General features: G+C 64.3%; 1 protein-coding gene across 4 annotated transcripts; it reads right to left on the bottom strand.

Annotated features, from left to right (window-relative positions):
* Positions 1-1223: 1223 nt before the first annotated feature.
* DNAJB5 (DnaJ heat shock protein family (Hsp40) member B5) lies at positions 1224-26513 on the bottom strand. 4 transcript variants are annotated; one of them, XM_075932821.2, is made up of 4 exons: positions 26390-26513; positions 17502-17746; positions 9462-10060; positions 1224-2933 (listed from the first exon to the last, which is right to left on the bottom strand). In XM_075932821.2, exons 1-4 carry the CDS (start codon positions 26509-26511, stop codon positions 2700-2702), a joined length of 1200 nt encoding a protein of 399 aa, XP_075788936.1. In that variant the 5' UTR covers positions 26512-26513; the 3' UTR covers positions 1224-2699. The 4 variants fall into 4 exon arrangements, with proteins under 4 accessions (XP_075788936.1, XP_075788938.1, XP_075788939.1 ...); XM_075932823.2 differs by lacking the exon at positions 26390-26513 and adding an exon at positions 24510-24703; XM_075932824.2 differs by lacking the exon at positions 26390-26513 and adding an exon at positions 23970-24097.
* Positions 26514-27948: the final 1435 nt, after the last annotated feature.

Below are 27948 nucleotides of genomic sequence, written 5' to 3'. Positions count from 1 at the left end.
TTGGGAGCCGGGAAACTGCAGAAGGGCACCCCCTGGCGTGGGGGGCGGTCAGTGGGGGAGTAGCTCCGCCAGGGAGCCCCGACTCCTGGTTCCCTTGGGAGCCCAGCCCCTGGCTCGGGCCGACCCTCTCCCCTGGCTGCACGCCCCACGCTGCGGGGGGGGAGGGCCAGGCCCCCGAGGAAGGGGCGCGACGGGAACTAAGGTCCACGCTGGGCAGTTTTACATGGCCCCCCCCCTTGGACACGGGGGGCAGCTGCTACAACAGCAGCCGCAATAGCCCCAAGGCCGGGGCCCCACGCTGCCTGCGCCCGTCTCTGGCTGCCAAAAAGGGGGAACGCGGCTCACGGGGCCCCGGAGCAAAGTGGCTGGTTGGGGAGGGCAGGGCCAGGCCGGGGCTGCTCGAGTCACACTGCCGAACGGGCCGTTTCAGCGCACAGGGGGCTGGGGGGCAGGAGCTTGACAGCCTGGGGAGCAAAGGCCCCCCCTCTGCTGGGCGTGTTTCCCTGGGTGACGGGGAGACCCAGGCCCGGGGCCCACGCCGGCCTTGGCCTGTCTGCCAGGTGCCCCAGCGGGTCCCTGCTCCCTGGGCGTTTTGGCTGGGGGCAGGTCCCGGGGCCAAGGGAAGTGAACGACCGGAGGGCTGCACAGCACCCCCCAGTCCCGCCAAGCCGGGGTGCTAGCCCAGCGTCCGTGCCCTTCCCTCAAGGCCTCTGACCAGGCTGCTCGGCTCCGGGGAGACACGGGAAGGGGAGTCCCGGGGCAGCCCCTTCAGACCCACCGGGAGCCGCGCCCCGTCCTGCCCTCCCACCCCGGCCGCGCCCCATGCTCTGGGCTTCACGGGTTGCAGGGCCAGAGCACCACAGCGATGAGCGGGTGGGGGGGGGGGGGGGATGACAAACTTCCTGCCATGAAAAGGGCTGGGAGCCCCCCACCCATGCAGGAACCGGGCTCCTAAAGGTCTCGGAGAACCCCGCTGCCCGGCTCTGGGCGGCTGGCGGGCCCGGGAGGGTAGCGTCCCGCCCAAAGCCCCAAATCTCTGGCCCGCACCCAGGGAGAAGGGGCAGGCCCGGGAACCGAAGGCTTGAGGCCCGAGTCCCTGAGGGAGGCCGCTGTACGCACAGCCGCTGGGCAGGACTCGGGGCGCGGCTGGGATGCGGCGTCACGGCGAACTCTGGGAGCGCCAGGGCCGAGGGAGCCCCCCGGCCAGCACTCGGCAAGTCGGCTATGTTTAAAATACTTTATTTTTCTCAATACTGACATTACAAAAAAAAGAAAAATACAAAAAAAAAAAAAACCCCACTATAAAACATTCAGGATCTCATTGAAACTGAGAAAACCAGCAGGTCCCAGCCTGGCCGCTCCCGGGCTCCGGACCCCGCCCGGGGGGTGGAACAGCCTGGACACGGGACACCAGAGGGAGAAGGCGGCGCCGGGACCGGCTGCGTGGAAGTTCCACCTCCCCAGACCCACGGCTTGGCACAGAACCCCACCCCACAGACACTGTACAGCTGTACATGGCGGCCAGGCTGTGCCCCGCGCCGCCGATCCCTCGGGAAAGCCGTGAGCGTGAAGGCCACGCACCCCCCCAAAGCCAGGTGCCAGAGGGGCGTGGCCAAGGCCCACCAGGGACGGAGCTCCGTGCCACGGGGAGGAAAGCTCCCGTTTCAAGTCTAGAGGACTCCCGGGGCAACGGACGGAGTCTGCTCCGTGTCCGATAGAAACGTGGCGCCTCTCTGGACCTCTTGGCGGCAGGCATGTGGCCTCGCTGATGGAGAGCCCGGCCCCGGGGTGACTGGCAAGGCAGGCCAACTGGGTGCCAGAGAAAAATCCTCCCATTGGAAATCGAAGTTTAAGAAAGCAGCGGCACGTGGCCACCAAGCCACGCAAGGAGGCTCCCCGTGGCACCCTCCCGGAGCACACCCTGGAATCCCCCCTGCCCGGTAGGAAGTAGCGACCTGACGTCGCCTCTCAAGTGCAGCTCAAACGCCAGCCACACAAGCCTCAGCCACGCTCCGCCTGGCCTCCGCCACGCCTGGTTCCACTCACTCGTGGGGTGGGGCAGATCCCCCGGCAGCTGGATGAACCACTCCGGAAACGTCCCGGGGGGTTATAGGAAAAGCAGCAATGCAAACCCAACACAGGGGAACAAGAAAGCACCCAGCCTGGGCCTCCTGCCGCCTTCCACATTCGGCGCAGCCCGGCCCAACTCCACCTGGCGTCCATGCTCGGAGGCGGGGAAGCCGGGGTGCCGGCCTTCAGCAGGGGCCGTGCCGCTGGGCCAGGGAGAGGCAGCAGGTGTAACCCTGGCACGCTAGAAACGGCGGCATGCCAGTAACCTAGAGCCCGTGGTCCCAGGCCGGCCCCGCGCCAGGCTGCGTCTGAGCGATGCCTTCGCCGGCCACGCGTGGATCTTGCTCCTCATGGAACCCGAGAGCAGCGAGCGGAGCGCCGGAGGGCTCCCCGGTCCTATGTACACTGCGGGCGAGCTCGGCGCTTCAGGAGACACCCCCAGCCTCCAGCCAGGCCGCTGACTTCAAAGTGTGCGACGTGACAGCCGCCCGGCTGGACTGCACCAGGCCCGCACAGGCAGGCGCAGGCCGGGGGCTAGCGGCCCGTCCGGAAAGGGGAGGGGGCGTGGCAGGGCGGGCCCCCGCGCGGGGCGGCTCTGAAGCGGTGGGGCGTGGCGGGCGGCCCGGACCCTAGGAGCAGGGCAGGTGCTGTTTGAGGATCTGCCGCGTCTGCGGCGCTATTTTGTCCGGGAAGCGGACTTTGAACTCTACGATCAAGTCTCCCCGTTGGGTGGGGACCTTGGGGAAGGGCAGCCCCTCCCCGCGCAGTCTCTTCACCGTGCCCGGCTTGATGATGTCGTTGCAGGGCAGCGGGATGACCCGCCCGTCCAGCGTGGGAATGTTCACGGTGCAGCCGCACAAGGCCTGCGGGGAGAAGAGCAAAGGATGAGACCGGCTGCAAGCGGGGAGCCGCGGGGGCCAGAGCAGCCCCCTCCCCACAGTTGCTCCCCGCTTCCCCTCGCCCACCCCACGGCCTGGCGACACAGCCTGGGGGCACCCAGAATACCTGGGGGGGCTCACAACGGGACCCGCTCGTCACGCCACTCGAGCCCTCCAGCGGGGGCAGGTGTCCCCAGGACTCGCTCAGGACAAGCTACTTCTCCTACTGCCCCAAGCATGTCTGATCCGAGAACTCCGGGGGGGGGGAGATCCGAGTATCGGTCTCCCCCACGGGGCCACGTCGGCAGGGCCTGTGGCCACACCCCACAGTAGGTCGGGAAGCGGCTCGTTAATAGAAGCCCCCTCGCCTCCTCCCTGCCGTGTCCCAGCCACGCGGCGGGTTCGGGACTCCCCATTCGCACGGAGCGCCGCAGCCACCGGCCCCGGACCACAGGGCTCGGGTTGAGCCTGGCTGGAAACCCCCCGACTGTCTGGACTGGGGATGGAAGAGCGGAGCCGGCTAACCGAGGAGCAAAAGCCTAGAGGCGAATGCTCTAGGGACGACACGGACTTCCCTCCACCCCCCCTGCACCACTGAATGTGTTAGCAGGCGGGCAGAGCCCAGCTCACGTCGGGTCCGGGACCGACCCCCCTGCGGCTCTGCACTTCCAGCGGATCAGGAGCCGGGCGGGCAGAGCCCAGCTCACGCCGGGTCCAGGACCGAACCCCCTGCGGCTCTGCACTTCCAGCGGATCAGGAGCCGGGCGGGCAGAGCCCAGCTCACGTCAGGTCCAGGACCGACCCCCCTGCGGCTCTGCACTTCCAGCGGATCAGGAGCCGGGCGGGCAGCAGCCCAGCTCAGTTCCGACTCGTGCTTGGTCCAAGGGCTCAGCCCCTCCCTAGAAAGGGGCTGCTGCCTTTCTCAGAGGCAGCAGCGCGAGGCGACAGGCAGCCGGCCCGTAAGGGGAGCTGGTTTTGAAACTGGCTCCCCTCGCGGCCCAGCTCCCGCCGGGCGCCCCGCACTGCTGCCCCCGGGGACTATCGACAAGTCGAGTAACCGATAAGAACTCGTGAGGTTACTCGACTGTTCAGTGCTCTACTTCCCACCCCTGGTCCGGACCCTTCTCCTGCGGGGGGCTGCACGGTCGTGCCTGGTGCCTCGGTCCTGCCTCTGGCGCCGCGCACGCACGACAGGAAGAGCGAGTCCAGCTCGCCGGGATAAGCGTTTCTAACGCGAGCCCCCGGCCTGGGGAGCGGCAGACGGACCAGCCCTGGGAGCGCACCTGGCTCTGTCCTGGGGCACGGGGCCTGGGCACTGGGCCGGATTCAATCAAGACCCAGCAGCTGTTTTTAGGGCCCTCGTGACGCACGGGCTGACTTCCAGCGCACTATAAAAGGCAAGAGCCGGGTGTGCGGGACGAGCGCCCAGGGCAGCCCCAGCCCTGCACGTGGCCTGGACGGCTGGGATTGCTGGGCACAGCACGGCCCCCAGGAGTACTGGGCACGGTCGGGCAGCCCCAATCCTTGAGTGCACGTGGGTCACAAGCAGCCCTGCTGCAGCAGACGCGCCCCACGGGCAGGCGCCGGCTCCCCGCTCAGGTCACTGCCCGCCCCGAGCAGCCTGGCACCCCCACGGGCAGGCGCCGGCTCCCCGCTCAGGTCACTGCCCGCCCCGAGCAGCCTGGCACCCCCCCGGGCAGGCGCCGGCTCCCCGCTCAGGTCACTGCCCGCCCCGAGCAGCCTGGCACCCCCACGGGCAGGCGCCGGCTCCCCGCTCAGGTCACTGCCCGCCCCGAGCAGCCTGGCACCCCCACGGGCAGGCGCCGGCTCCCCGCTCAGGTCACTGCCCGCCCCGAGCAGCCTGGCACCCCCACGGGCAGGCGCCAGCTCCCCGCTCAGGTCACTGCCCGCCCCGAGCAGCCTGGCACCCCGACGGGCCTGCAGCCCGGGACCGTCACCCTGGGAGCCTCCTGCTAGGAGCTGCTCTCCGGACGGGCCGCGGCCTACGGGACCGTATCAACGGGGCCCCGGCGCGCCAGGGGCTGAACGTCCTTCTCCGAGTCCCAGGGACGCCTCCGCCCTTCGCGGACGGCCCAGGAGCCTGGGAGGGGGCAGCAGCCAGAGGCCAAGCTGAGGTCACAGGGGGCCTGGCAGCCCTCGCCCTGGGGAGGCAGCCGCCCCTTTCTGCAGCTCCCCGGCTGTCGCCCTTCCCTGAGCTCAGCAGCTCTGCCCAGCGCTGGCTTTATCTCCAGCACGCAGGCCAGGCACCCCTGCCAGCAGCCCACCCAGCTGGGAAGGCAAGAGCCTGGCATCCCTCCGGAGCACCGGCCTCCTGGAAGGGACAGCGCTGGGCCCTCCTCTCCCTTCCCGCAGCAGGACCCGGCAGGCCGAGGCTCCCAGGCACCCCTCCGACCGACACGGGCAGGGAGTTCGCGCACCTCTGCCTGGCTACTCCCCCCACGGCTAAGGGCCTGCGGCCGGAGCTGCAGACAGCCCCAGTGCGTCTGGGGGCTCTGAGGTTCCCCATTCTCCCCCGCAGATGGGTCCGGGACAGACGCCGGGCGCCCAGGACCGAGGGGAAATGCCCTGGTGGGGAGAGTGGGGGGGCTCGCTGCAGCGGCTCGCTCAGGCATTGTCACGCTTAACGAGTTTCGCCTCGTTAGTAAAGGGAACACACGTGGCTGGCGGCATCCCTCGCTTGCCTCCCAACCCCACCCCTCCGCCGGCCAGGCCGCACGCGCGTCACCAACCCCTCCTTCCCGACCAGCCGGCTTCCCGGAGCGGCGTTCGCACAGACCTGGCCGGGGCTCCGAGGCCACGGTCCAATAGCCGAAGTGAGTCCCGAGTGTGTTCCAGAGACACCGCGGCTCCGAGGGCAGCGAGGCCGGGGCAATGAACTACCAGCCGGTCTCCGAGCAGGGCGGCGAGGGAACCAGGCAGGCTGGCCCCAAGCCGGACGGGAACGGACGCTGGGGCGGCGATGGGAGGGGAAGCGGGCGAGGGTCCGCAGAGCCCAGAGCAATGTGGCCTCGCTGAGACCGGAGACCCCCCGCAAGGCTCTGGAGCCCTCCCCAGCAAGGCTGAATGCGCCCGCAGAAACGACCAGCCTCGCCACCCGTCCCCGTGCAGGCAGGGCCCCAAGGGACGCCTCTCAGAGCCGGCTTTCCGGGGGCAGGAGGCCACGAGCCGTGCCCCTGGAACACATGTGGGTGTTGCTCCAAGGGACGGGCTCTCCATGCAGCCAGCGCCCGCGCCCAGGAGGCTGGGGAAGGGGGAAGGGAAGGGACACGCTTGTTAGCGCGCAGGCTCCAGCAATGCAAGGAAGGCGGCCGCCGGGCAGTGGGGCTCCGTGGGGTTTTGACGGATCCCTCCCCCGCCAGCCCCTGGATGCCAGGGACCCCAGGCACTCACCGGGGACAGAATCCCTGCAGGGGAATGACCCCCTCCCCCGGCCTTCCCCGAGAGGCCAGGCAGAACGGCTCCGCTCCATGACAGCCCGCGCCCACCTACCACCCGGCAAGGACAGGGGCCACCCGGTCTGTTCGGAAGGTGCAGCCCATGGCCACGAGTCCCAGCCTGCAATGCACCCTGGGACTGCCGCCTCCACAGTCTGCGGCCCCCCGACGCTGGCCTCCTGGCCGAGAGCAGAGGGAGTTTCGTGGCTAAATGCTGGGCCAAGCCGTCGGGATCCCCCCGGCCCTCAGCCTGCTCCCAGCACAGCCAGGCTGGCGCTCTGCCCCGGCTTGTGGGGGTCAGGACTAGGCCTCAGGACAACTCTGGAGGCCACGAAGCGCCTCCCAGCTCTGCCGGGCAGATGCCCCTAGACCTAGGCCCGGGGAGGCTGGGGTACCTCAGACTCGTGCAGTGGCCTCCCGGCTCCCGCCCACTGAGCCGCATGGGGAATCTGAGAAGGGCCCGTTTCCTGCCGCCCACGCGTCTCCGGGGAAGCCCTCTCAGATGCGCCTCCCACAGGGCCCTGCCAGGCGGCAGCGGGCGCCCGGGGCTGGCTTGCTTGCCACGCACGGACGCGCGCGCCTGGAATAAGGAGCCCCGTGTCCGGCAGGACCTGGCCTGGGAGACTGGGGAGGCCTTGCCCTTCCCGCCTCCCCGGTCGGCCCCGGTTTTCTCACGCGAGCGCTCCGGGGCGACCGAGGCCTGGCAGGGAGGGGCACCGAGGTGCCGGTTTGACAAGGAGCCAAGGCCACGGTTCCGTAGCGAAGGGCTTGACCCTGCCCTGCCTGGAGGGGGAGGAACCGGCAGCGTCTGACGGGCGGCCACAGCCCAGGGACTGCAGGACCGGAGTCTGCCCGGCGCCTAGCCCAGGGCGGATCCCACCGCCCCGGGCAACCCAGGAGATACTGGGAACCAGCTGGCTGCCGGATTCCCAGGTTCAAGCCTTCGCCCGCTGGGGGGACGAGCAGCTCCAGCCCCCTTCCCGCGGCGGCAGGGCTGCAGAGAGGCACAGCGACAGGGGCCTGGGGGAGGGTGCCCGGGGAGTGGCTGCCTTTGTGCTACAGGGCTCTGGGCACAGGCGGCCCCGGGCAGGAACCGGACAGAATTTGCTGGAGGAACAGGAAGGACCCGCGGGGCCGGGCTCCCTTGAGAGGAGGCTGCTGGCTACCGGGCCCCAGGAGAGCGACCGACAGAGCCCAGGGAATGCTCCCGGGAGCTGCCAGAGCAGCCAGGGCCCGGCCCTCCAAGTGGGTTGCGGCCCCACGGTAGTGGTGCGGCTTAGCCTTGCTGGGGCTCACAGCCCCAGCCTGAGCCCCTCCATGCGGAGCCAAAGCCCAGGTCGGAGGGCTTTGCCTGGGCGGCCGGGCTCGAGGGACTGGCCCCCGGCCTGCGGCTGGAGCCCTTGGCTTTGGGCCCCCCGCCCAGGCCAGCGAGGCTCGGCTCTGCCTCGGACCCCAGCCCTCCCGGGGCAGGGAGCTCGGAAGAGTGCAGCAGGCTTCGGCCCCTCCCGGGTCGGGCAGCAATGTCCGTTGTCAGAAGGGGGCCAGGGGGTCGGGGACCCGGTCTGGAGGCAGGGGAGCCGTCCCCAGGACCCCGCGTGACGGGCGCGCTCTGGGACTAGCGCCACCACTGAGCCGCTCGGCTTCTCCCTAGAGGAGGCATCTGCGGACTGGACGTGATCTGTCCTTCGACCAACCCGCCCGCCACCAGCGCGCCCAAAGACAGACAGCGCCAGTCTGAAGCCAGTGGTGAACGGCACCTGCCGGCCATTCCAATGGGAAACGCACCTGCCCACCGGGGCTTGCAGCACGATCAACCATGCATCACACGCACGCGGGTTCCCCTGGCCTGCCTCTCCACTCCTGCTGAACGCTCCTCGCTCGGACTCAGAGCCCCCACTACAGTTCCCCTGCAAACCCCACGGGCCAGAGACCAGGACTCATTTGTTTCCAAAGCACAAAACTAGCTTTATGCGTAGAGCCCCGCGAGGATACAAAATTTGTATCCACATCCGCATGCAGAGCCGCAAAAACGAGCCATGGATATCCCCATCCACAGCCACAAAAACGAGCCACGGATATCCCCACCCATCCACGGATGCAAATACCCGTGGATATAAGAATTAGCCGCGGACATCCCCGTCCATCCACGGATATACGAATGAGCCATGGATATCCCCATCCACAGCTGCAAAAACGAGCCGCAGATATCCCCATCCATCCGTAGATGCAGATACCAGTGGATATAAGAATGAGCTGCGGATATCCCCATCCATCCATGGATACATGAATGAGCCACGGATATCCCCGTCCACAGCTGCAAAAACGAGCTGCGGATATCCCCACCCATCCATCCACGGATATAAGAATGAACTGCAGATATCCCCACCCATCCACGGATATAAGAATGAGCTGTGGATATCCCCATCCATCCACAGATATATGAATGAGCCACGGATATCCCCGTCCACAGCTGCAAAAACGAGCTGCGGATATCCCCACTCATCCATCCACGGATATAAGAATGAACTGCGGATATCCCCACCCATCCACGGATATCCCCATCCATCCACGGATACATGAATGAGCCACGGATATCCCCGTCCACAGCTGCAAAAACGAGCTGCGGATATCCCCACCCATCCATGGATATACAAATGAGCTGTGGATATCCCCACCCATCCATCCGCGGATATACGAATGAGCTGTGGATATCCCCATCCATCCGCGGATGCAGATACCCGTGGACATAAAGCGGGTATCTGCATGTTGCTGGGCTCTCGTCATGCCTGCACAGCCTGGGAGGGAGAGACCAGCTGAGAACAGCTAGCTCAGCTCAAGCACGGCACAGTGAGGACCAGGGTGCCATGCAAAGCGTTGAGAGACAGCTGCGCCCACAAACCTGCCACCTCACAGAGACCCCGCTCCCCAGCCCAGCCTCTGAGTGCAGAACTCGGGTGTCACAGTGACATGCTCCGGTGATTGGACACCAACCTACGACCTACAAGGCGACCACCCAACCCCTGCAAGCTCCCCCCACGGCCTCTGCGCCCCGACCCACCTCTTTCAGACTGATCATGGCCGTGTAGACCACGTTGGTGCCGTCCCGCTTGAAATGCGCGTGCGGCTTGTCCTTGAGAATGAAGACGATGTCGGCGGGGATGTTGTCGGGCGTGGCGTCGCCTTCTTTGGGAAAGGTGATCTTGGTCCCTTCCTTCCAGCCCCGTTTAATGACAATGTTCAGTATCTTGTCCTCGGTCCGGGTGCTTCGCCCGTCCGGGTTCAGGCGCCGGCGGGTGATTTTCATCCTTTTGGTAGAGCCGTGGTAGATCTCTTCCAGGGACACCCTGAGCTCGTGGATGATGGGTGGGTCCTGGACCTTCCTCCGGGAGTGGAGCGGCTCCGGGTGCCGGCGATGGACGCCGTTGATGCCGTTGAAGCCGAAGCGCCCGAAGGCGCTGAAAGGGTCGTCGTCGTCGTCCACATCCATGTCGTCCTGATCCAGCCCGTTGAACGCCCGGGAGCGGCTGCTGGCGAAGAAGATGTCGAAGGGGTTGGAGCCGCCGAAGAAGGAGGCGAAGGTGGCGTGCGGGTCCCCGTGGAAGGTGTAGTGGAAGGTGCTGCCGGAGCTGCCGGAGGAGCCGCCTCCCGTTTTGAGACCTGGAGCACAGAAAGGCAAAGAGAAAGTTAACAGAGTCCCCGGGAGCAGCCTGCCCGAGGCACGGGGAGTGCGTGGCCAGGCCTCCCGGCTAGACTGCTGGCCTCCACCCAAGCCACAACCTGCAGCCCTTTCCCACTGGGCAAACCAGCAAGACGGGAGGCAGCCCCAAACGTCTCTTCCCTGGCTAGAAGGCGAGCGCCACAACCAGCCTGCAGGGTCCAGGGCGCAGCGCTGCAATTCCGTCCCCCACCCTGCGCCAGGGCTCACGCCCGCACGGTAACTGGGCGCCCCTTCCACGGGCCCGAACACGGGAAGGTTATAAAAATGCCATGGAGTAAGGAGAGGGCGTAGCAGCCAGCCGGCCCTCTCCACTCCCAGCGGGCGAGTCCCCGCCTGTCTCCCACAAGCACTGGATCAGGGCGCACTGTGTCCAGCGCCGGCGCCTCTCTCGCTGCCCAGACAGCACAAGGAAGGAGACACCCTTATGAGTGAGAGTTTTGGGAGGCTCCCAAACCACCTTCCCGCGTTCCTCCGGCCGCACGGCAGGGAGCAGCTCAGCCCGTGCGCATCGGGTGCCTTGCGCGGCGTGGGAACGGCCGGCGTCCAACGCCCCGGGGGCGAGGCAGTGACGGCGCTTCCAGACTAACGTAGCGACACAAACGACAAGTCTGAGCTCCCCGAGGAAGTGCTGAGACTCCCGGGGGGAGCACACGACGTCCCAAATGCCCTGCGATCGAGTGCATGTCCCACGGTGTCTGGACGGCGCCGTGGCCACGGCCAGCAGGGACACACGTGGCAAGGAGTCGGGACACCGCAAAGGCTCACACTGTCATGAGGGGGTAAGCCTGCGTGAGCCGCGCCGGAGGACGCAAGTGGTCGCGGACGACAGCTGATACCCTAAATCCGTGGTCACCAACCAGTAGATCGCGAGCTACCGGTAGATCTCAGGGGCTCTAAGAGTAGCTCGAGCCCTCTCTGAACTGCGCGCCTGCGCAGTATTTACATTAGATTTCCTCATTTGAGGAGCAGCTACTCACCGAGCAACCACACAGGTGAGTAGCTGCGCGGAATGGTGGGAGCTGGGAGGTGGGGAGGGCTGAAACACCCCAGCCGACTGTGGCTTTCAGCTGAAAGAGGCTCCCCGCGCTCCAGCTGATCGGTGGCTTCTCCTCTGCGCCTGCCCACGTGGAGTTTGGTGCACCCTGGCTGAGCCCATGGCCAGCTGGCCGGGCAGCCACTTCTCTTCCCTCCAGCCCGGCTGCCCTGCGCTCAGCCCAGGGAGGCTGCGTCTAGCTCCAGCTGTTATACCCCATGATACCCTCGCTTAGTATCCCAACACCGCCCAGCCTGGAGCCCCCTCCCCGAGCCAGTGTCCCCTTCTCCACCTCCTCCTGTATCCAGATTTCCTCCCAGAGCTTGCACCTCTCACCCCTTCCCACACCCAAATCCCTCATTCCCACCCAAGAGCCCACACATCCTGTCTCAACACCGCAAGGGTCCAGCTAGACTGCAGGAGTTTCTCAGGATTCTGGAGATAGCCCAGAACAATTCTTCTGCATCCAGAAACAAAATACAGGACTATGTTTCAGCTACACCAGACTAGCACGGCTACATTTCTATCGCTATTCTGCATCCAGGGTTGTGTTTGTTCTTCCACTTTCTTAGTGGAAGAGCTAACAGGCTCTTATGGTCACCCCTATACTCCTCTTTCCACAAGGAATAAGGTGGCTTCCAAAAGAAGGGTTTTTTTTCTGACATTTGGTCCAGTCTAGACAGGCCAAGTGTTAGAAAAACCTCTTCCTACAGAAGAATTGTTTTTTTAAAAGCAGCAGTATAAGGATTGGGGATAGCAAGTGATGGAGAGGAGGAGAATAGAGAGGGCGGGGCTTCAAGGAAGGGGCGGGGCTTCAAGGAAGGGGCGGGGCTTCAAGGAAGGGGCGGGGCGGTAGATCTTGGCTTGGTCTGTCATTTAAAAAGTGATCTTGGGTGTAAAAGGTTGGAGACCACTGCCCTAACTGGTGTTAAGTCTTTAAGGGGCCACCGGACTCCGGGAACCAGACCGACCCGGCTGCCTCTGACACGCCACCCGCGAAAGGCTCTGAACAACGGTCTCGCCAGGGCTTCGGCGCCCAGGCTGACGCGGGCTCAGGGCCGCACTGAGCAGCATCTCCGCCACCAGCGCGCCTGCCTGGGAGAAATGCGCCAGCGCAGAGGGGAGGGACTCTGCAAACGGCAGCAGGGCTCACCCCCCGGAGTGCGTCGTCGGAGCTCGGTGCTGGGGCCGAGGGCTGCTGGTTTTACACAAGACCCGCTCTCCCCTCCCAGGCCCGTCAGCGGTGCGGTGCTCCGACCGCAACGACGCTGCAGGTGTATTTCTTGGGGGAACTAGCAGAAGACGGTTTTAAGGCAGGGCTGCTCTCCGGCCCTGCCCTCCCCGATTCTGCGCAGCCAGGGCGCAGGGCAGGCAGCCTCTCAAAGCCAGAGCCGCAGGAGAAACCCACCAAGGGTGCCAGGGGACCAGCAGGGTGCCAGGGGCAAGGGCAGACGCCGTCCCATGTTCCCTTCAGACCGCCACATGCCTTGGGACTGGACTCACGGATTTCTGAGTGGAAGGGCCAAGGGGGGTTCAGAGTCCAGCTCGGGCTATTTTCAGCTCTTGGCTTACACAGCCAGGCTATTTCCGAAGGGCTGACAGCCTGCGCCAGCAGCAGGGGACGCAAGCGGGACGGACGGACCTGCTGGTCTTGACGGGGGAGTTTGCCTTGGGATGCACAGGCCTTGTGCTGGCTTGAACAGCCTAGACGGAAAGGAAGGCTCCGTTTCGGCCAGCCACGCACCTTCCGCCTCCGCAGCACCGAGCAGAGGGGACTCGGGCTTGGACGCACATGCCAGACAAACGTGCTCTGAAACCGACCCTCGCCGGGTTGAATTCTGTCTGCAGACACCGTGCTTTCCTGCTGCCCAAGGCCTCGGGCGGGGGGTCGGCGGGGACTGGCTGAGCCCGGTGCACAGCAGGCCTCCTGGCTGCAGCAGCCTGTTGGAGTGGCGCCAGAGATCCAAGCCTGGCTCCAGACAGACAACCCGCCCCCCATCCCAACGGCGCGGTGCCAATGCCGCACGCGTGTCGCAGCAACACGTAGGCGTCAGCACTTTGATTCTGCTGCGGGACAGAGCCGAAGGGACGAGCTGGGCTCATGTGAGCAGAGGGGCTGGTCCTGCTCACGAGGCCGCAGCGGGGACGCCGGGACGCCGGGCTTCTGGGCACAGGGCTGCCACGGCACCGGGCCATGGCACCAAGCCACAGCTCTAGCCCTCCTGCACCCGGTGTGGGAAGGCAGGCAGCCAGGTGCCAGCAGGGAGGGGTCCGCACAAGGCCTGTCTGTCCGAGGCATGCACCGAGCCCCATCGCAGCCGTACCAGAGCCCCTCACGACCCACGGAGGGAGGCAGGGCCGGCTCCCTGCTCATGGCACGCACCGAGCCCCGTCGTGGCCGTACCGGAGCCCCTCACGACCCACGGAGGGAGGCAGGGCCGGCTCCCCGCTCATGGCACGCACCGAGCCCCGTCGCGGCCGTACCGGAGCCCCTCACGACCAACGGAGGGAGGCAGGGCCGGCTCCCCGCTCATGGCAGGCACCGAGCCCCATCGCGGCCGTACCGGAGCCCCTCACGACTCACGGAGGGCGGCAGGGCCGGCTCCCCGCTCATGGCACGCACCGAGCCCCGTCGCGGCCGTACCGGAGCCCCTCACGACCCACAGAGGGTGGCAGGGCCGGCTTCCCGCTCATGGCACGCACCGAGCCCCGCCGCGGCCGTACCGGAGCCCCTCACGACCCACGGAGGGCGGCAGGGCCGGCTCCCCGCTCATGGCACGCACCGAGCCCCGTCGTGGCCGTACCGGAGCCCCTCACGACCCATGGAGGGCGGCAGGGCCGGCTCCCCGCTCATGGCACGCACCGAGCCCCGTCGTGGCCGTACCGGAGCCCCTCACGACCCACGGAGGGCGGCAGGGAGGCTGAGGGACTTGCCCAAGAGCACACTGGACCCCTTGCTGGCCAGAAGCCTTGAGAGAGGCAGCAGCGCATTTGGAGCCTCTGCAGGGACCCAAGTGTCCCAGGCCCAGGCTAGAGCCCTCCCCACTGGACCAACCTGCCGCCCATACCCAGGAAGCACCTGCAGAGGCGGCATGGGGCATGCAGGGCTTGGCCCCCCCTCCGGAGAGGGGTGAACCCACCGGCTAGCGCGGAGCGACCAGGCCCCTCTGCCTTGCGGGCAGCGAGTGTCGATGTTTGAGTTCAGCCCCCGCCAGCGGGCTCCCAGTCCAGGTACTGCCTGGGGACCAGCGTCAGTGTCTCCTCCCCGAGTCCAAGGGAACAGTCTCCCCTTCCGGCTGGAGCAGCCGCGCTCTGGCGGCCGGAGGTGCCGACACGCCGGCCCCAGAAGAGCCCTTCACAAGGGGCTCAGGGACGAGGCTGCTTTGGTTTCTGACCTTGCACTGATTACTGGGCTGCTCCCGCAGGGTGCGGGACCCCTCCCAGAGCACGGAGAGGCAGCCTGTGCGGGCTGCCATGGCCCAGCACTCAGGGAAGAGTCTGCCGGCACCCGGGAAAGCCCCAGAGAGCCGCGAGAGGCCTGTGCACGGGCGCTGAAGGCCGGGCTGTTTCCACTGGCCCCACCGGTACAAACGAGGAAGGGGATGGAAGTGACGGGAAAACGCCCAGCCCGGTCCTACTTCGCCACCTTGCCCAAGAGCCCAGGCCTCTGTGACGTCGTGGGGGGGGCTGTCTGCTCTGTGATCCGGGGTCCCCCTGCGCAGTGATGGGTCATTCCCACTGACTCACCCACATGGGGATGGGCCCAGACACCTAGTCCCAGCCTGGGCAGGGAACAAGGCTCTTCCGGGGGAGAGACAAAGGGAGGGAGGCGGGGACGGGCACCTGGCTGGGGGCAGGGGCTGGGGGCTGGGCAGTCTCGGCTGGGAAGACATGAAGAGAAGAGACTGAGCTGAGTGCTGGGGGTTCAGGAGCCTGGGGACCCCACCCTAAGGGGTCTGAGGCTGCCTGGCCTCGATGTCTGTAGCCATGTCACATCCATGCTGGGCTGTATCCTGGACAAGCGATAAACCAGTGGTGCCCAACGCGGTGCCCGCTGAGTGATTGGGGCTGGCCCTGCCCCCAGGCGCGTGGGGGTGCCGGCCCCTGGGCGCGCAGCGTATGGGTGGCCCCGCCCCCGGGTGCGCGGCACAAGGCACCCGGCAGCCCCAAAAGATTGGGGACCACTGCACTAAACTCTATTCTACTGGCTGGAGGAGTCTCGTCTTCCTGCGGACGGGGTGCAGGATCGGGGGGAACCCCACACAGCCGGGTCCTCTAAGGCCAGGTAATAGCGCTGTGTGCTCTCCCTGCCGTGCGCAGGGGCCGTGGGGCCGATCCAGCCCATGCTGGAAGAGATGAAGCCGGACCAAGGGGAGGGAAGAGAGACCCGCGCGGCAGCTCCCAAGCGGGGCCGGGGGAGAAAGCGAACCCCAGGCAGCTCTGAACGTTCATCGGGTCACGAGCCGCCGAGACCAAGAATAAACTCGGGCTCGGTTACAGCTGCCGGGCGGTTCCGCAGGGCACATGGCAGCCTCGGCGTCCAGCGGGAGGCAAGGGCAGCCGCTGCCGACCCGCCGAGGCGCAGCACGCGACACCCAGACGGGGGGATGGAGAACCAGACGCAGCCCAGTCTGCTCCTCCCTGAGCCTGCTCCTCCCTGCTGGCGTGGCCATGGGCGGAGTCCGGCCCTCTCCAGCAGGCTGGCGGGAGAAGCGGGCACCGGGCTGCAGCCCCCTCTGCTGTAGAGCATCGCTGAGGCTTTGGCTGGGGGTCTGAGCAGGGCCGGCCGGGAGCGAGGGAGAGGCAGGGCTGTTGGCCTCAGACAGCCCTTCCCTCGGGCCGGGAGGCGCTTAAGGCGTCGCCGGGTGCCGGGACTTTCCCGCAGCCAGGGAGTTCCCCCTTAGGTCAGCCGTTTGCCTGTCCGCCGACTCCCACCCTGCCCAGCTACCATCCCCCAAAGCAGCCCACCCCTCCCCGAGAATGGGGGGTTTTCTGGGGGCAGGCAAGTCTAGCGGCAGACGACAGCATCCGCCACAGCAGGGCCGCGCTAACTGGCTCCGCCGCGGCCAGTGACTAGAGCAAGACCCGCCAGACTGGAGATTTTCTAACACCCGAGGGGGCCCCTCTCCCTCGCTCAGCTACACCAGGCCCCCCAGCGCTCCACGGAGCTCCCACGCCGGGCCCTCGGGGTGACCACAGCCCTGCTGCGGGGGCGTGGACGGAGCAGGCCTTCCCCTCGCTCCCCAGGGCAGCTCTGGCTTCTCCTCACAATGCAGACGCACCCACGCCCACACAGAGGGGACCCGGAGACTCCTGCCGCCGGCCATTCCAGCAGCACCACGCGAGGAGCCGAGACGCTGGGGGCTCGCTGCGAGACGTCCCCTCCTGCCCCCGAGGCGCACTAGGCCCTCGGCCCCTGCGCTTCTACGGCAATGCCTCGGGAAAGCTGCCCACGAAGCCTCCTGCCAGCTGAGCAGCCGGTTTACACCAGACCTGGGCTCTTTTAAGTGCTACACTCGTGCGCTGATTAATGCAAATGCTATTCCCTGCTCCCTTCGGCCTCGGCAAATAGGGTGGCAGAAGCGGCCAAGTTCTACTAATAAGGCTGCACGCGGTGGAACAGCTCCCAGCACGGAGACAACAGGCAGCCCCTTGGCTTCCAAACAAGCCTCTGAAACCGGGAAAGGCTGCGAGGCATGTAGGTCAGCTTGTACCCGCAAGCAGCAAGAACAAAGGACAGGAAGGCAGTGTGAGCTCAGGCACAGACACCCTGAGCCCCAGGGAGAGAGCGTGTGTAGCTGGAGAATGTGCACCAAGGGGCAGTCGGAGAGGGATGCTGCGGGAGGAGAGACCCCTTCCATCCCCACGCTCTCGGGGCGAGTCAGCCTTCGGTATAACGGGGCGCAAAGCACAGGGGCGCCCATTTCGTTCCCGAGTGGTACGACGGCCTTCACTTAGCTCCCCGGGCAGCCTTCTTCCGCCCCAACCGGCTTCTCCGTCCCACGAGGGCTGGGGCGCCAGACGGGGCCCGGGAGTTGGGATCGCAGGCTGACAGCTGGCTGCAACCAGCCCCAGAGAGAATTGGGCCAAGCAACTCTGGCTCGGAGGAGAGGTGGCACCGCTGGGTGCCCTGTTCTCCCAGCTTCGGTAGTAGTGACCTGGTTTCCGAGGCTGGGATGAATCACGGGGCTAATTCCGGACACCGCGCCCACGCCCGTGAATATTCGCTGCTCTGGTGTTTAACGCAGAAGCGCTTTCTTGCTGACAGAAGCACAATTCAACCCGTGCTGCTAACTCGGTACTTACTCGCCACCGGCTCCCCAGGCCCTACCCCGCCAGGCCCTTACCTTCTTCCCCATACTGGTCGTAGACGGCCCTTTTCTTGGGGTCGCTCAGGACGTCGTAGGCCTCGGCAATCTCCTTGAACTTCTCCTCCGCACTGGGGTCTTTGTTCTTATCGGGGTGGTACTTCAGGGCCATCTTCCGATACGCTTTCTTGATCTCATCTTCGTTTGCCCCCGACTGGAGCCCCAAGGTCTTGTAATAATCCTTTCCCATGACCGCGATGTTGCCGCCAGTGGAGTCTTTATTCCTGGAAGGGTCAGAGGGGTGGCCGTGTTAGTCTGGCCTTGGGGTTTACGGTTTTTCCCTGAACGGAGACAGACAGTGCCCTGTAACGCCACGGTCGCCCCGCAGGCTTGGAGACCCTCCCCAGACCTCCCAACGCCAGCTCCGACCAGCTCTCCTTCACCTCACTCCCACCTGAACGGCTTTGCCCAACTTACACCTCACTCGTTTTCTGTTAAGGGACCAAGCCTGGACCCTGCCACACATTTCAGCAGGCCTAGTGGTCAGAGCAGGGCATCGGGAGGCAGGCCTGGGGCTCTCCTTTCTGTGCCTCAGTTTCCCTACCTGCGACATGGGGATTGTGATGCTCTCCTTTGTGATGCGTACTGAACTTCGTGGGTACAAACTGCGGAGCTGGTGCACAGCACGATTAGTTGGCTGCCATGACTAACAAGGTCACGCAAGGACACGGCCTTACCTACCTGAGTTCTCCCCACCTAGGAACGGGGCTGGGGGGTGCGCGGGGGAGGGGAGTCTAAACTGAGCAGCCCCTCTCCCAAGAGCGGCTGCCTCACGTGACTTTGCTAGTAAGACCCTCGGCATGCCTGGGTCCCTCGGGGAAGGCTGTGAATTTTGAATGCCAAACCCAAGCAGCACTTGACCCAAAAGCCAAAGCAAGGGGAGGTGGCCCGTTGCCTCGGCGCTGGGTCGCTCACCTCAGAGGAACTCGGAACGGTTTGTTCTGCGGAGCGATTGGCGCTCAGCTGGGGAGAAGCGCTTCTCACCACGCAGAGCTGTAATTTGTATGGAAAGGAGACAAAGGATGAAGCTGTTAGACACAGCTCTCGGGTGATGTGGGAAGTTATTTATAACGTGTTTGCTAGCCTGGCTGCGACTGCCTTAGAGAGTCTGCAACCAGCGAACAGGGATGGTAGCGAGCAGGCGGCTGTGCCACTACTGGGGGAGCACAGTGGGGGAGAGCACTTCCCCACTCACTTCCCCCCCTTGCTGCCTCTGTATGACGGGGGGGGGGGGGGGGGGGGCAGGAGCTGGTGCTGGGGGCAGCTGGCTTAAAACCTGGTTTCTCTCCATCTCTGAGGTGCCTCCTGTCCCCCCGCCACACACACACACCCACACACCTGCCCCTGGCAAGCCCTGGCCTCCACGAAGAGGGGCTGCTGGATCTGGTGCGAGCCGGGACCGAGTATTCCAGCTCGTGCTGGTCCAGGACACCGCGCCGCTGTATTTTACGTGGAGTGAGAACCCAGTGGCTCTGACTACATTTGAAATGCAGAGCCGCAGAGCGGGTGGCTCCCAGAGCCGGTACAAGCCAGGATTGCTCAGTCCCGGCTCCTGGCACTACCCCGGCTGGGGCTCTGCAGAGCGGCCCCTTATCGACCACACGATTCACCAGGTAACTGCAATTTAACATCCTTACAAGGCAGAGCGTTGCAACGAGTCAGAAATATCAGCAGCCCGAGGCATGGCCTGGTCTCATAGCCTGACCCCGTGCAACCAAGTCAGCTCCCTGGAGTCACGGTCTCTGGCAAGGAGATGGCCATGCCGGACCCGAGGCATAGGACGCCTCGCTGGCCCAGAACCCAGGAAAGGGACGGGGGCAGGAAACGCTGAGTCGCGAAGGCTGTCAGGCTCACGGCGAAAGCAGCTGGAGGGACGCACACGTGCTCAGAGACCTGAGCAGGCGTTACGGCAAAGGCTCAGCAAAGTTTACATTTCTCAGACGTCTCTTCCCAACGGCCTGCCCCCTGGAGAGGCACACCTCCGCGCCTGCAGGAGGGACCAACTTTTAAAAGACACGGAGATCTGTGCCCCTCGGCTATGTCTACACCGCAGCGCTATTTCGGGATACCGGAGGCGTCCCGCGATGGCTATTCCGCATCCTTTGAGCGCGCACGTTGTTTCAAAATTCCGGCGGCCCTGGAAACCTCACTCTGCGAGGCGCAAGGGGCGTTTTGGAAGAGCGCCTTATTTCCAAACACGTGCTGTGCAGACAGGGCCGCACTTCGAAATAACCTGGAAATACGCTCCACAACGTGCGTATTGCGTCTTGCTTCGACCTGCGGTGCAGTGTAGATGCACCTTGACGCCCACCAAATACACACAGAGCATCGTACGCATGCGTGGACACACCCTGCTCCCTCAGTGGCGACGGTCTGGAGGCCGAGTCAGGGAAGCGAGTTTGAAGGACCCGAGTGCCGAACCGATTTCCTGTTCACCGGTTATACTGGCAAGAATTACCGTGTGCAGCAGCAGCCGTCACTGGGAGCACACCCCGAATCGCAGGCCTGCACACAAGTGGCGTAGGCGTTCTATTGTTAGACACACAAGAAGGCCTCAGGGGGGCGTAAAGAGCATCCCACAGCATTCTCCCAGCCTCGCTTCTAAATGCCAGCACGTTTGCGTACAATACACCCGCACAGCATTCCCACTCCTGTGCTAGCGGCACCTGCAGCGCAACCCACACAGGCATTACCAGATTCCTTCCCACGACACTGGCCTGGGGCCCCCTACGTACAAGGGGGACCCCGCAATGAGCCACGGTACCGAGCCGAAAGCGTGTTTCCTCGGGACGCAGGTGCTCCCGCCGCGGGAAGGCCTCTGATCCGCCGCCTTTCCTCTCCATGCACACACACAAAGCCTTGTCCGAACTCTCGGCATCTGCAATCAGACTCCCAGAGCATCCTCCCTTCTGGCTCGGACACTCCCCTGGCTCCCACCAATTCAAAATGCCGCCAAGGAAACTTTCGTGGCTCCTGGCTTGGGCCAGGCCACCTCCCTCTGCCGGCTTCCCCGCTCTCTGGCCAGCATAAAGCACTTGCCTTCACTTTCAAGGCCTTTCACGGGTCTCTCCTCCCTACCCATCATCTCTGATTCACCAACGAGATGTCGGCTCCTGTGTCCGCCTGGCCAGCTTTGCCGGCCTTCATCGCCCATGCGCGAAATCTTCAGACAAGCCCCTCTGGGCTCTCCCCCATGCTGCCCCTCCCCAGGCCAGTGCCCGCCGTCCAGCTCTCCTTTGCAGTGAGGCCTATGACAACCCCACGACCACGCCTGACCTTCAGTAGGTGCAGCTGCCCTTTCGCTGGGTCTGTACTGGGCTCTCGGTCCAGCACTGCGGCTTCCAGCTACTATTGCATTGCAAACAAACTGGACAGACAAGCCGGCCAGCTCAGACGCTTCAGAGGGAGACAAACTTCCCATCATGCACCCAACCAATGGAGAGCAAGCCACAGAAAGGGAAGCTATTTTCTTCCTGCCCCCCGAAGCAGGGAGCCTGCAAGCCTTGAATTGGACCCTGATGGCTGTAACTGAAGAGGCTGTTAGCTTCTAAGTTTCTGGCTAGTGTGTTAGTTTCTGGTCCCACCACCGCGTGACTGCACCTCTACCAAGCAGCCTTTCAGAACTGCTAATGCTAAAGCCAGCTTCTACTCTTGGACAGTGACCTGGAAGCCCTTCCCCAGACCGTACAGCGGCAGCCCACAAGAACCTCCTCTCATGGGTAATCACTGGGTTCTGGTCCTATTGCGGCTGCCTTCCGAACTGCCCGCATGGGGGGGGAATGCGCAGCAGCTTCTGAAGCTGCAGTCTTGTGTCTGACTGCTGCCCACGCTCAGAGAAGCTTTTGCAAGAGAGAGAGCAGCAGCAGCAGCGATTTCCCCAGAAAGGAGCCCAGCCCAGCACAGGTTACGTGAGCAGCCTCGGAGAACACCACAGAACCTGGCAGGCCATTCAGTGAGTTAGCCACATTCCTGGCGCAACACTGCACATGCGCGTTGATAAAACACGACTCCAACCCCACATTCGCTCTCCTCCCACCCTCCCCGAATCAGCTGCCTAGTTCCACAACGCCTGGGTCAGATTCTGCTGGATCACACGTTCTAGAGTAGGGATGTTAAATAGCGAGTAACTGACTAATCGAATAGTCGATGCCTTAGGGCTGTTGCTGCACTTCAAAGGCATAAGTGCTGCATGGAGCCGGGGTCAGCTGGGGACTCTCCCCTGCTGACTTTGGGCTCCACGTGGCGCTGCCGCTTTGAAACGACGCGGGGAGCCCGGCATCAGGCTCCTTGCAGCGTTTCAAAGCGGCAGCGCCACGTGGAACCCAGGATCAGCCGGGCTTCCCACGGTGCTACTGCTTTGAAACACTGTATGCAGCCCGGGGACACCTCTGGCCCCGAGCGGCCCGCAGCGTTTCAAAGCGGCAGCGCCATGTGGAGCCCAAGGTGTGGCCTCAAGCTCCACGCGGCCCTGCCATTTTGAAGTACCCCCACCTTTCCTCCAACCCTTGCTGCCTCTTTCTGATAGAGGCAGCAAACGGGCAGCAGCGGTTAGTCGACTAGTCATTCACATCCTATTCCAGATGCCCACTTCACGCTCTCTGAACCAGCTGGGGGGCACCGTGGACCAAGATTTTCAAACCAGACTGGCGATTTCATTGGCTGAACCGCTGGTTCCCAGCTGAAACTCTGCGGGTTGGACTGGAGTGAGAAATGACTGAACACCCAGCCTTGAAAATCAGGCCCCTTAAAGGAAGTTCAGGTTGGCGACCCAAAAACGGAGCTGCCTCAAATCACTGGTCACTTTTGAAGACCTTGGTTTTGGCCTGTAGCATGGTATGGACAGCACTGCCTCCAGGGTCGGATGAATGCCTTTGGGTGTTAGTCGTCCGATCCAATCGCTCTATTCGGGTCATGCAACGCAGCAGCCTCCTTGGATGGAGGATGCCGTCCCATTTCCCACCCCCTAACTTCTAATGCTGTGCTCATGACATGATGACAGCTGACGTCAGAGGCCCGTTCACAGGACAGAGATGGGTGCTGATGGAGAGCTCTTTGCTTGGTAACACGTTTGCCGTCATGAATGAGCGTTGATGGAGAACACACACGCACGAGACAGGTAAACCGACTTACCGAAACTTTACAAACATATTCAAAGTCCAAGCGCTCATTTTTAAAGGCTCTAATTTTATTTTGAACATCAGACTGGCAATCAATTCTTCAACCCTCGGTGCTGACAGTTACCAAACTGGCTTCTGCTCTGCCGCCGCGGCGGTCCAGGATGGAGAGAAGAGAAGGACTCGCTCAGAGTACAAGGAACCGCAAGGCGCCCCGCTCTCCCGTGGCTATTCTGACAGCGGAAGAGATGCCTCCAGGAAGACTGAGGCATTCCCATCCAGCACGACAGCGCTGGAGTCCAGCTGAGCTCCGCTCGGAGAGCAGCCGCCACAGCTCTCAAACGGGAAGGCGGGAAGAGCCAGTGGCTGGAAACAGGACTTCAAAGGGAGCAGAGTGGCTCAGAATGCAGCCTCCTTGCTTGCCAAGAAAAAGCTTTCCTTTGTGCGCAGTCCCCTCCCCGCTACAGAACGGGGACGAAACCATTCAATGAAGTCACTTGACAAGCCGCAATTCTCCCTCATTGGTTTCTTGCTGCTTCCTGACACTGAACGAGCACTAGTCCTTCCAACGCCGCCTGCAACCCACCCAGAGCGAGACCCGCTCGTAGCCAGCTCGGACACCCGCCTCATCTAGAAACGGTGTCACAACAGATCGAGCGACCTTGGCACTGCTCTACCCCAGACCTGGTCAGTCACCCTCATCTTCTCAGACACAGCCCCTTCTGCAGTTCAGCAGGCAAGAGGGTGGACCCACCTCGAGCAGGGAATATACCAGCCCTCGGCTTCACCACAAATTAATTGTTCCACAGCTCGACTGCGTCAGTGCCACTGTACCCCAAGGACAAATCAGAGACAGAGAAAAGTAGGGCGAGTGACACTTTTTAAGTCAGAAAAGAGACACATTAAGCATTATGGCCCTCCATGTCCTCCCGTTTGACTCCAGGCTTAGCAAGTGCCTGTCCCCTACCTGCCAGCACGCTACGGTCATTGCTCCGTCCCTTCTCCCTGAGGGCGTGCGGACATTTTCCGAGAGGGACTCTCCCAAGTGCCCACGCATCTCTAACGCGCCCAGCACTGGGGCACCTGAGGGATGCGTCTTGCAGACTGGATAGCACAGAACTTCTTCAAAGTCACCCTCCTGCATATGTTTATTGCTCTGGCTGCCAGCTACCAGTACCACTGAGTTGTTCCCCTGTCATGCAGGATCTCGCAGATAAAAGACCAAACGCGGGATAATAAACAAAGATTTTCCTTTCCACACACCAGACAGCTAGAACGACCTTTGCTGTCACTCATGTAACAGACAGTTGACGCTCACTGCTTCCTGCCTCACCTGAGAAAATACTGCATCTGAAATTAAGTCATTGCCCCCAGGAAGTCCCTGACTTTCCTCAGTTGTTAACTCCGCGCTGACACAGGGCTGGGACTGGCACTGAAGTACTGGAACTTCCAGGCACAGCACTTTGTACATTTGGATATAAAACGGTCTGCAAATTAGCAACCCCCCTCCCAAACAAACAATGAAACAAAACAACCCCCCCCCCAAACAACGTGCAACGTTCTGTCCCCTCGGCAGAATCCAACACAAACGGCTGAATTCTAGAGAAACCCAGACCCACCAGCTCTTTAGAACTGGGACAATTTCACGCTGGCTGAACAATTGTTATTTCATGCACACAAAGGACACGGATTACACACGGATCAGCAAGGCAGGCCAGGGAAAGACCCAGACACCCCTAAGGAATCCAGGAGAACAGACAGGCAGCCCCACACCGATACATGGGAGTGCAACTAAACACAAAAGTTTCTTCACCCTACGTCTTGGCCATAGATCACAATCTTTGAATGAGAGAAATAATAGCCCAGAAGGTACCTCTCCATGCGACTCCAGAAGAGCAGAATTGCGGGCATGTCAGCCGAACAGAGTCACCCGCAGCCCAATACCAGCAAGCAAGACCAAGTTTGGTAAGGCTGACAAGACAGCCTCAGCAAGACTGTACCGGGGCAGGGAGAGCCACCAGTGCCCAGGCTGGCTGCCAGCCTGGAGTATCCAGCTAGAAATGTCATGACTACACCAATGAATCATCACTGGTTCCCACACAGCCCAGCCCCCAGAAAGCCCCCCTGCTATGTCATTCCCCCGCACGGAACCGCTGCTGGAACACAGGGTCCAGGGATGGAAGCGCAGTGACGAGTTAACCCTTCCCTGCCACAGCCTCCCACGCAGCCCAGGGCATGTCACCGTTGGCAGCCACTTCCAGCTCCCAAAAAGAGCAGGCCCCCAGCAGCCCCGGGATGGGGGAGGAGGGGCCCAGGACAGGGCAACACGCTGCCAACTGCAATGGATATGTGGAGGGAACAGGCAGCCGTAAGGAGCGCCCAGCACTCAGACCTGTCACCCTCCCCTCCGGGGACTGCGTGGCTGGGAGGCCCTGACCCCCACCCTCCACCCCTTCCCTGGTATGTGCCCAGGGGGCCCTGACACCCAGCCCCAGCCCTCGTTCCTGGGTATGTGCCTGGGGGGCCCTGACGCCCAACCCCGTCCTGTCCCCCAATCCCAGGTATGTGCCTGGGGGGCCCTGACACCCAACCCCGTCCTGTCCCCCCAATCCCAGGTATGTGCCTGGGGGGGCCCTGACACCCAACCCCGTCTTGCCCCCCCCAATCCCAGGTATGTGCCTGGGGGGGCCCTGACACCCAACCCCGTCCTGCCCCCCAAATCCCTGGTATGTGCCTGGGGGGGCCCTGACACCCAACCCCGTCCTGCCCCCCCAATCCCAGGTATGTGCCGGGGGGGCCCTGACACCCAACCCCGTCCTGCCCCCCCAATCCCAGGTATGTGCCTGGGGGGGCCCTGACACCCAACCCCGTCCTGCCCCCCCAATCCCAGGTATGTGCCTGGGGGGCCCTGACACCCAACCCCATCCTGCCCCCCCAATCCCAGGTATGTGCCTGGGGGGCCCTGACACCCAACCCCGTCCTGCCCCCCAATCCCAGGTATGTGCCTGGGGGGGCCCTGACACTCCCATACCCGTTGGCGGATGGGGTTGACACGCGGGGGCGACAACAGGTGGGGGGGGCCCTGACACGGAGGGGGCTGATACACGGGAGAAGGGGGGGCACTGACACACGGGGGGGTGACACCAGGCAGGGGGGCAACACCAGCCAAGAGTTACCCTGACACGCGGGGGGGACACACCAGGCGGGGGGGGGGGGGGGGCTCCAGGCGGGGGGGCCCTGACACGCGGGGGGGCTCAGGCGGGGGGGGCTCCGGGGGGCGGGGGGGGGCTCCAGGCGGGGGGGGGCCTGACACGCGGGGGGGTGGCTCTAGCCGGGGGGGCTCCAGGCGGGGGGGGGGGCCCTGACACGCGGGGGGGGGGGGGGTGGCTCCAGGCGGGGGGGCCCTGACACGCGGGGGGGGCTCTAGCCGGGGGGGCTGACACGGGGGGGGCTCTGAGCCGGGGGGGGGCTGAGCCGGGGGGGGCTCCAGCCGGGGGGGGCTGACACGCGGGGGGGCTCCAGCCGGGGGGGGCTCCAGGGGGGGGGGCTGACAGGCGGGGGGGGCCTGCCGGGCGGGGGGGGGGGGGCTGACACGCGGGGGGGGGCTCCAGGCGGGGGGGCTGACAGGGGGGGGGGCTGACACGAGGGGGGGGCTCTAGCCGGGGGGGGCCTGACACCCGGCGGGGGGGGCTGACACCCGGCGGGGGGGGCCCCTGGCACGTGGACCCCCAGGCCCGGCGGCCCCGCACTCACCGCTCCGGCCGTCCCGGGGCGCCGCGCTCGCTGGGCTCCGCCGCCGCCTCCCCCCGAGCCAGCCGGGCCTGACGTGCGGACCCGCCCCCGCTCAGCGCCTCGCCCGGCCCCCGAGCGCCCATTGGCCGCGGCAGCTGCCAATCCGGACACCCCTCCCCTGTCATTGGCCAGGACGGGGGGGCGGTTCCCTGTAGCACCGCCCAGGGGAACCGCCCGGCGCGCTGGCTCCTCCTCAGGGCGCGATTGGCTCATCTCTGTATCGATCAGCTCTAGTGCCCGCCTTCCACCCTCTCTCATTGGTCGGAGAAACCCGGGACCGCCCAGAACGGCCTTTCATTGGCCAGTCTGTCTCTTGCACATCCCGCCCAGCGCCTTTTCATTGGCTCCTGCCACACGCTGCCCGTGGAATCCCTCTAGGGAATCTTCTGGAAGTCCTGTGACATCACTGGAGTGGGATCCTCTGACGTCACCGGGGAGGAAGAGAGGGGGAAGTGTGACGTCACTAAAGAGGAAGGGGAACCTCTTCCCTAGGTCCAATGGGCTTTTTTTGGGTGACATCCTATGGGGGGGCTGTAGCCACGTGGGGGGCCAAGGAGTGGGGCAGGGAAGGTGGCAGCTGGGGCAGCACCAGGGTACCAGGAGCCTCGGCTGCAGCGTGGCCCCTGCACCCTTGGGGGCCCCAACCGGCAAAGGATAAATGGGGGGGGCTGACTGGGGCTCTCTGGCCTGTGTCCACGTTTCTTTCCACCGCCCCACGGGACTCAAACGCTGGAAGCCGCCACTGTCGCGTGGCCAGGGGCCGGGTTTGAACCGCACAGTCCAGAGTCTGAGCGTTCTGTCCGGGAAACACATTTTGAAAATCGCACTGGCCGGTGACGTAGATCGGGATGCAATGGCCAGTGTGTCCGGTATTTCTGTTGAAACCATCTGGCTGCCCTACACATGGTAGAGGGAGTCCGGGAGCTGGTACTGCGTAGCCCAGTGAAAATCCTGCGCAGGGCCCTATCAGTCCATCAGCTGTCCCTGTCACCTTCCGTGTGCGGCTTCCAACCCGAGCGTGGCCTGACCCCTCCGCCCACCCTGCTTCTCCCCCTTCCCGCTTCACGGCTTTGCCACCTCCCTTCCCTCTCCCCCGCAGCTGGACCTTGTGCCGGCTCGCTCCAGGCTGCCAACTCCCACCATTTGGTTTGCATCATAGACCCGTTTTATTTGGCGTCTCACAATACTGGAGATTTTCCCATAAAACTCCAGGCCCTGGTGACATGATTACACGAGCATCTCAGTTAATATTTAAACCAAAAGATGCTGAGCGTGGGTGGTGGATACTAAAGGCTGGCAGAGGCTGAGCCCCCCCAAACAGCCTGGTGTGGCCCCAACCGCACTCCACCCCAGGCCTCTCCTGCTTCCCACCAGCACTCCATGGCTCTTCCCCTGGGCAGGGGGGCGTATTGGGGCTGGGGCGAGTGGGGGCCAGCTTGTAGCCAGGGACTCTGGGCAGCTGGAGCCAGTGTATGTGCCACCTGCCCACCCAGTGCTCTGGTGCTGAATGGTGAGGAGGA

The sequence above is a fragment of the Pelodiscus sinensis genome, chromosome 6, assembly GCF_052426305.1.
Source record: "Pelodiscus sinensis isolate ZL-2025 chromosome 6, ASM5242630v1, whole genome shotgun sequence".
In the NCBI taxonomy this organism is placed as follows: Eukaryota; Metazoa; Chordata; order Testudines; family Trionychidae; genus Pelodiscus; species Pelodiscus sinensis.
Note: the sequence above shows the minus strand (reverse complement) of the source record. Positions and strands in the feature narration are given on the sequence as shown.